The sequence below is a fragment of the Lolium perenne genome, chromosome 7 (assembly GCF_019359855.2).
Source record: "Lolium perenne isolate Kyuss_39 chromosome 7, Kyuss_2.0, whole genome shotgun sequence".
Classification (NCBI taxonomy): Eukaryota; Viridiplantae; Streptophyta; class Magnoliopsida; order Poales; family Poaceae; genus Lolium; species Lolium perenne.
In genome coordinates, this window is record NC_067250.2 from 52,610,824 (window position 1) to 52,620,130 (window position 9,307).

Sequence of the window (9,307 nt, forward strand, 5' to 3'; positions counted from 1 at the left end):
ATGAAGCATACACATGTACAGAAACATCGGGAAATAAAATCATCGATCAACGGGTACGTAATTTTGATTTTTAAAACAGTCCACGCTGTGTTATATGTGGAAATAAACACTAAAATATCTAGACCTCTGAAACACCATCTTACAAAACTGATGCACAATGTAAATGTTATGAATTCAGGAAACCAGAGGAATGGGAAGTACCGATGAAGAAAAAAAGTGCCTCAAAGGAAACAAGTCAAAAGGAAGCTTATTCATCATCGCAGAAACACAGCATAGGACAATCAAACTCGTCCTCAGAGGAACACGCTACTAAACAAGAAACAAAATAAGAACTGAAGGATGATGATCCAGAACTAAATCCAGATCCTCCAAGAAATATGGAAGAGGAAATGGACAAGATGTTCAACACAGATGACTACCCAGCAGTTGAAGAGATTATCAGTGCAGCTATACCAAAGGAAGGTGCCCGCTTCAAAACAAGAGACGATGCATTCTATAGATACGCTCTTTATGCAAGAAAGGAAGGATTTGCAGTGAAGAAGTTCAGCAGCAAGAGATCAGGAAAAAACGGAGAAATTTACATGCAAACATTCACATGTAATAAGGAAGGATGCACAAACACAGATGCCAAAACATCGTCGCAGAGGAGAACAAATATACTACTGAAGACTGGCTATAAAGCACACATAATTGTAAGACAATTTGATGGATACTGGTGCATCAAGAAGGTTCACTTAGAACACAACCATCCGCTGGAACCAACAGACTATCTCATTAGGTTTGCACATTGTCACAAAAGGATGACTGATCTCGACAGGAGATTAATTCATCTACTACAGATGGGACGTCTGCCACCAAGGAAGATGATGTTAATCTTCCGGTCAATCAGAGGGAAATTCCGTGGAATACCCTTCGATGCTGTCGATCTAAGCAACATAAAGAGTCAACAACAACAAATTGAAAAGGACCATGACATTCAGAAGTGCCTGGAATGCTTCAAGACACTGCAGAAAATAGTACCTGGCTTCTATCATGACATGGAGATAGACAGTGAAAAAAGAGTTCGCAACCTGTTTTGGATGGACGCAATGTGCGTAATGAACTACAAGCTGTTCGGTGACTACATATCTTTCGACACAACTTTCAGCACAAATAAGTATGGCCTACCGTTTGTTCCTATAGTTGGGGTGAACAATCACGGATCCACAGTACTGTTTGCCGTTGCTCTGCTCAAGGATCAAAAAATAGATACATTCATATGGCCGCCGGAAACATTTGTTCAGGCCATGGGTGGAAAAGAACCAAAGACAATAATAACAGACCAAGACAAAGCAATGAAGAAAGCAATACAAACAGTTCTAAAGTCTACAACCCACAGGAACTGCTACTTCCACATCGTGACCAAGATGAGTCAGAAAGAGAGCACCTTCTTTGCAAAAAATCCTGGAATGTCGGAAATGCTAATGTACGTTGCAAAGAACGCATTCACACCAGCTGAGTTTGAAATGGGATGGAATAAAGTGATAAACGATTACAATGCTGGCGGAGAAAAACACCTAAGCAAGTTATACAGGATAAGACACGGGTGGGTACCAGCGTACTTCATGGATAAATTTTACCCATTCTCATCAAGCACAGGAAGGAGCGAGAGCACAAATAACATGTGGAAATGCTATAGCCAGCACACAGACACAATAACAATGTTCCTTGAACAGTACGAGGTTATACAAGACAAGTGCTTATCCGCCCTGGACAAGAAGAAGCTCATATCAACACTGAAAACAGCAAAAACAGTAACAAGACACCCGTTTGAGAAGCAAGCTCTTGAACAATTCACACATGATATATTCGAGAAGTTCCAGATCGAGATCACAAACAACACGGCATTCAAGGTAGAAGGATCACTTGAACCTGATCGCCACCTGCGGCTGAAAAGAATAGTGAAATCCTACGACCACATGGAATTCAAAAGGGAGTGTTTTGATGTCACATTTGACGATGAAAAAAAAACTTCATGTGTTCCTGTAAGAAGATGCAGAGGGATGGTATACATTGCTGCCATGTAATAAAAGCAATGGTTCACATGGAGATCAATGATTTGCCAGAGAGTTTTGTGATTCAAAGATGGAGGAAAGACATAGACATGGAACTCGCAACATTAGGAAATGTCGCAGATGCTTCTTGCGGAGACGAAACACTAAAATTTGCCGGTGTGATGAGCCATATGGCAGAACTTTGCAACAGAGCGTGCCCAAATGACAAAGCATATAATGTCATGATTCAGTGTATGCGTGATATGGAAACAAAAGTGTTGGCAGCAATAAGAGAAGATGAAGGAGCCAAAAAACTACACGATGAAGAAACAGCTAGCAACGAAACATTTCGTGACCCACCAATGCCTGACAGAAGAGGAAGAAAAAGAGGAGACCGAATGATGCCAGGTTCAGAAAAAAGACAGAAAACTAGACAAATAAATTGTAGCCACTGCAAAAGATCAGGACACAACAAAACAGGATGTGAAACACTGAAAGCAGAAATTGCAGCAAAGGCAGCAGAGGCAGCAGAACAAGCAGCAGCGGCAGCACAGGCAGCAGCATCACAGCAAAGGTATACAAGCAATACAGCACATGATCAATCAAGAGACAGACACACAAATGATGATAGTAACACAACAGAAAGAACAACACAACCAGGAAACACGTACGGTATGTACTATCACAACGGAAGAATAAGATGCAACTTGGAATATCTGGTATTTGGAACACAAAACATATTAACAAGGTAAGTGTGCACGTGAAACTACTTTTGTCAGTGATGAAAACCTACTGATGCAAATAATCTGCTTTTTCCGACAAGCTAAACATAAATTTGAAAACTATTTATTTTGCAGAGGTCGAAGATGAACAAAGGATATCAAAGGAGAGCAATAAAAGTAGGAATCACACAAGGAGGAGGCCACAGGAATATTTAGAATATATGATACAGACAATAGAATGAATATGTAATGTTCTTATGTACTTCATTTCCTTATTTTGTACAATCAAGTTCACTTCATTGAATTCACTGGACGAAAAAAGGATAACCATTGTAAAACAGTTCTTACTTTCGAATTCTTCAATCTGTTCGCGAACGAAACTTGCCAAATAATCAGGAGAATCTGTTGCGGTCAAAACCCACCGGCGGGCAGCGACGGGCAACACCGTAGAGCCGGGAACAACTTAGGGCTGCGGCTGGCCCTGGTCCCTCCGAGCGACGGCCCGCAAAGCCTCTGGTACACACGTCCGATGCTGATGCAAGGGCGTGCCACCTGACCTATACCTGGTCAGGAAGGTGATGGAGATGCCGCGCTTAGTTTCCTGCATGGCATAAACGTAAACATTAAATACGAGCCTCGATCGGCTCTCAGGTTGTCCTGTGAATCGGCTCAAGGAGCCGATCCACCCATGATTCGTACGAGGTGCACGAATATATGGTGGTCCTGCTTGATCAAGATAAAGCTAAAATGATCTACGACGATCTGGGGTTTTCACCGCATAATCGGATCATCCTACTCACGATTGGGCCTCGCGGCCACGCACGGTGATCGTAAGCCGATCCTAGATAGGGCCTAAAAACCAACACGAGGTTGATCCCCGGAACATCCTGTCTAGGACTAGCGAACGACACCCTACGTGCCGCTGGATCCTCCAACCCTTTGTAAGGCCTAACTATTGCAGATATTAAACTAATCCTTGTAGAACAAGGAGCAACCGTAACGGATCGGATCTACTAAATAAAGATCAAGCGGGGTGCCACCCCCACACCTAAGATAGGTGTGAGGGCGGCTAGATATGCAAGGGTTGCACTACGATAGCATATGATACGAAGAACAATGCTAACCCTAACACACCTAAGATAACTACGTTGCTCGCCATCAAAAAGGCTTCAGTACGAGCAACGTTTGAACAACATAAGCTTTGTCTTTGCCTAGATCGCTAGATGCGATCTAGGCAGCATGATGCTTACCGGTAGAAACCCTCAAGACGAAGGAGTTGGCGATGCGCCAGGATTGATTTGTGGTTGAACGTTGGTTGTTGTTTATTTCATAAACCCTAGATACATATTTATAGTCCAGGGGACTTTCTAACGTGGGAATAATCCCAACCGTGCACGAGGCAAACTCTAACTAACCGACACATAAACTACTATGTTAAAGATACAAGGGCAAACTAGCCCAACTTTGCATAACAGGCCGATTCACGTAATTCTTCTATGTATACTCTTTAAATCCATCATGATCGCGGCCCACCTCTGACTCGGTCAAATCCTGGTGATAACACATGCCCCCCTGGTTTTGATAATGATAATTTCAAAACCACTCTGTTTTTCTACGAAGGGTCATGTCGTGGCAGAGCAGAACCGTTGCAGCATCCTTCATCATGATGCCCTGTCTTCTCAGCTCTTCTGCAAAATTCGACAGCTTTAGCATCACCTCCTCGGAAACTGTAATGGCATTAAATTTCCACCAGGCTTCTTATTATTTATCCGTGCCGATCGATTAGCCCTCTTCATCCCCTTCCTCTGTTCTAGCTATCGGCACCAAAAAACCCTCTTTTTTCCATAGCCATGTCGTCTTCTTCCTCCTTTTCCGTTTCTCTCCAATCCTCTTCCTCAAGCGAGTCGGTTCCAGAGCACGACCAGATGGAGGCGTACAACCGTCGTGCTCCCAAGTATTGGGACCAGCGGGAATGGGATTTCGACTTCGTGCCAGAGGGCGAGGACCTCGTCTGGTCAGATGGGGCCATGCCCCTAACCGACGGGGAAGATGACCTCCGGTACCTGGTCGACGGAGCACTGGAGGCGGAGAGCGACGACGACGACCCTCCCTTCCGGGGTAAATTCACCTCCGTCACCAAAGAAGAAGAGGATGACGAAGACGAAGACATCTCCTCCGACATGAAGAAGGAACAGGAGGACGACACCTCCTCTGACGAACCGCCGCCAAAGCGCATCCATGGCTGGGCTTGGTCAGACGAGGACGATGATGATGACGAAGGAGAAGCCTCCGCTGAAGGTCACAGTAGCAGCACCGAGGGGTTCGTCGACAGCAACAATGAGGGCAGCTACCCCAGCGAAGACGGCAACAGCCCTTAGAATAGGGACCTACTAGTATAGTTTTAGCAGTAGCAATCTGTCCCTTTTGCTGTACAATCGGCTTCTCTTTGTAAGAAATCTTATTATCAATGGAAACTTTCCTTTGATTTTGCCGATGTTCTTTACGCTGATTTAGCCGATTTGTCCCCTTGGCCAATGCTTCATGAGCTGATAGCAACGCATCGGCCCTTTAAAATCCACCCTTCAATTCTTCAACTGGTGATCCTAAGATCTGGTGGACAATGTGGAATCTTCAAAAGAGCCCTTAAATTTCTCCCACCAGTTTCAGCGATCCTCTTCTGCCTGTACTCATCATTCTGTGAAGAAGGTTGCCACGAAGGATGAGCCGATGACATATCAATCGGCTCCTAAACAGAGCATCCACCAGGCCTGCTGCCCCCGAGCCTTACTCGAGGCGAGAATGTCAGAGAGGGTGCACCAAAGCCGATCACCCTTCTTCCTTCGAAAGCCGATATACCTCCCACAGCTGAACTGGACTTGGTGGAGATTCGGTAAACCTTGTATAATTGCACTAGAGTCGATGGCTTGCGCATCGGCTTCGTTTCTCAGTTCTAAAGTCGATGCCCTTGCATCGGCTGTAAAAAAAAATTTTACTGGCCGATTTTCTTTAATCGGCCCCCAATGTTTCACTGCACACATGTTCTCCTGTGCATGTTCACATATTCATTGTGTTCAGGTGCCCCCCGAGCCGAATCTGCCAGGTGACTGCAGATATCGGCTTTGTGGTTAGCCAAGGCACAGTATTTGCACGTCGGCTCCGCTAGGATTCGTGTTGACTCTCATCCGCCGACGTGACAGGTGCCCAATAGATCAACGTTGAACATAAGCAGAACCTGTGGTGAAGATAATTTTGGCCGATTGCTGAAAATCGGCCTCCATATTGATCGAAACACTCAATGAAGGTTCTGTAATGTCCCTTCATAAATTTTTTGGGGCCGATCACAAGGATCAGCCTCGCCATGTTTGCTCATTGGTCTGCTCCAGTTAAATGGTTAGGCCAGTGGATAAAACCAGCCCAACCTCTGACTTTATCATGTTGATGCGCTTGCTATCGTCAACCTCGAGTGCGTCGTGTAATCGTGGAGCACTAAGCTCCGTCGGAAGGACGAGCACCATGTTTGTGCCAGCCGATGTTTCATCATCGGCTTTCCTTTGCTTGGGGCGCCACTCCATTTTCCGTGGACGACCCTCTTTATCCAGGGTTCGCTGAACTTTCGCAGCCAGATCAAGTCGCGCCTTCCTTAGCGTATGCAGGTATAACCTTTCGGCTTCCTCCAAGCCGCGCAATCGCTGAACCCTGCGCTTTTGGGAACGGCTGAGCCCATCAGGGCACCACCTTGGACGGTGGTACCTGTCTTCTTCTGCTCCCTCGTCTTCTGAATCTTCAAGATCTTCCAACCGAGGGGACTCAACGCGTTTGCTTTGTGTTGGGAGAGGCCCTAGACGTTTGAATACGGACACGTTGGCTGCCTCCTTCTTCTTCTGGTTGCATTCTGGGCAATTGCCGATTGTGGGCAATCGGCTCATTGCTGAATCCCAGCAGTGTCTGAAGAAGGGGCAGTCCCAGTGCCTATCGTTGTCGCCTTGCTCCCTTGTCTTTTCCTTGGCACGGCGCTCGTGCTCCTCCTCATCGTGATCATGCCGACAATGTCTTCTGGCTTCCCTAGCCAGACAATCTCTTTCATCATCATCGCTGGATCGTCGGCGTTGGTCATACTGACTCACATACTTGTTGAGGAGGTGATCAGAGAGGGGTCGCTGATATCTCATGTTCTTCACTTCTCCCTCTGTGACGTAGCGCTTGCCATCATGACGGAGCCGATCGCGTGGAGCGGCCTCCTCTGTGTCCTTGCTACGAGAGCAGCTGCCCTCATCTCCATCCTTGCCAGCGTGGTGTCCAAGTCCTACCATGCTGATGCTGAACGAGGATCCTGGCTGGCAACCTTCAGGGTAAGTGCATTCCACCATGTTAACGGCGGGGAAGGGGTGAGTGTCGACCTTCATGGCGTACTGGTTGAAAATCAGACGTCCTTGTTCTATCGCCATTTGGATCTGCTGACGCCACACCCTGCAGTCGTTGGTGGCATGGGAGAGCGAGTTATGCCATTTGCAGTATGGCTTTCCATTCAGCTCCTGTACCGTGGGGAATTTGAGACCTTCGGGTATCTTCAACTGCTTCTCCTTGAGTAGGAGGTCGAAGATTTGCTCAGTTTTGGTCACGTCAAAATCAAACCCCCTGGGCGGACCAGGTGGCTTAACCCATTTGCAGGACACGGGGGTTGCCCCCCGAGTCCATTCAGCCACTGCTACCTCTTGATCTCCCGCAGAAACTTCGTCTTCCTCTGCCTCGACCAGGACTACTGCACGCTTGAATTTATCCTGGTACAAGTCCGGGTGGCACTGTTCATATGCCGACAGTTTCTGAACCATGTGCGCCAGTGAGGGGTAGTCTGCTTGGGAGGCCATGTCCTTGAGTGGTGCTGCAAGGCCCGCTACTGCCAACTCGACTGCTTCTTTTTCAGTCACACGAACCGAATAACATCGGTTCCTGAGATTCCTGAAGCGCTGGATGTATTCTGTCACAGTTTCTCCACGCTTCTGACGTATTTGTGCTAGATCGGCAAGGCCAGACTCGGAAGCCTCTGAGTGGTACTGCGTATGGAACTGCTCTTCCAACTGCTTCCAAGTCCGGATCGAGTCTGGTGGCAAAGAGGTGTACCACCCGAAAGCCGATCCCGTGAGGGACTGTGAGAAGAACCTCACGCGTAGTGGATCCGACACTGAGGCCGTTCCTAGTTGTGCCAAATATCGGCTCACATGCTCGATGGAGCTAGAACCATCCGATCCACTGAATTTGGAGAAATCAGGGAGCCGATATTTAGGTGGCAGCGGGATCAACTCGTACTCGTCGGGGTACGGCTTGGAATAGCCGATTGCCCTCCTTTTCGCACCATGCCGAACTGGTCTCTCAGTATAGCACTGATCTGATCCGCTGTGCTGGCTGCAGGAGTTGAACTCTGAAGATTCGCCGGGGTGGCGTACTTAGCCAGCCATGCTTGCTTTTCCAGCTCTGAGCCAACTGCAGGAGCTGAGCTCTGGAGGTTCGTCGGGGTGGCATATTTAGTTAGCCACGTCTGCTTCTCAAGATCCGTTGCTGACGTTCCTCCTACTTTCCCAGAAGTCCCTGATGTCGCGGCCTGGTTTGTGAGCGCCCAGTTACCGCAATCTGGCACATACGTGCACATGTATCCGTGAGGGATCTCCTTAGGCGCCTCCTGCAAGAACTGGCAGTCACTAGGGTCACCACCGATCTTGTAGACGACGAATGCCGGTGAATTCGGCACTTCTGGTGCTGCCCACGCAAATGGCAGCGGTGGACGGGACTGGAGTGGCAACTCTCCTTGATGCGTCCCGAGAGCTGGTCCTGACGGCGAGTACTGGTGCCTCATGACCTCCTGGATCACGCGAAGAGCGACACGCTCCAACGTGTTTACCAGGTTCTCAGAGTGGCGGTGTAGCGAGTGAGCCACCAAGTAGTTGATCTCCTGCCGCAGGGACCTGGTGCGTTCTTCTGACGGGGCAGAGAGGTCTATCCCATCGAGTGCACCATCAGGCGTGAACCCCTTCCACCTGATGCCATGTGAACGGGTTCTGTGGAAAGAGCCGATGAGGTCGGCTTCGAGGATTGCTTTGACCTCGTCATACTTCTTCTTGAGCTCGTCGGTCAAATCCTCGTACGTGACTGGCGTGCCGTCCGCCATCTCAGATGTAGATGGCGATGTGGTTGATGTAGACGATGGTCCCACCGGGCGTGCCAGAATGTGTTGCGGTCAAACCCACCGGCGGGCAGCGACGGGCAACACCGTAGAGCCGGGAACAACTTAGGGCTGCGGCTGGCCCTGGTCCCTCCGAGCGACGGCCCGCAAAGCCTCTGGTACACACGTCCGATGCTGATGCAAGGGCGTGCCACCTGACCTATACCTGGTCAGGAAGGTGATGGAGATGCCGCGCTTAGTTTCCTGCATGGCATACACGTAAACATTAAATACGAGCCTCGATCGGCTCTCAGGTTGTCCTGTGAATCGGCTCAAGGAGCCGATCCACCCATGATTCGTACGAGGTGCACGAATATATGGTGGTCCTGCTTGATCAA

At 48.3% G+C, this 9,307-nt stretch overlaps 1 protein-coding gene across 1 annotated transcript; it reads left to right on the forward strand.

Moving 5' to 3' along the window:
* Positions 1-389: 389 nt before the first annotated feature.
* LOC127316043 (protein FAR1-RELATED SEQUENCE 5-like) lies at positions 390-2,066 on the forward strand. The gene has a single exon (XM_051346465.1). It carries the CDS (start codon positions 390-392, stop codon positions 2,064-2,066), a length of 1,677 nt encoding a protein of 558 aa, XP_051202425.1.
* The last annotated feature ends 7,241 nt before the right edge of the window (positions 2,067-9,307 follow it).

Bases quoted from the DNA above. Each gene is read 5' to 3' on its own strand.
- LOC127316043 (XM_051346465.1), top strand. From the start codon at position 390: ATGGACAAGATGTTCAACACAGATGACTACCCAGCAGTTGAAGAGATT.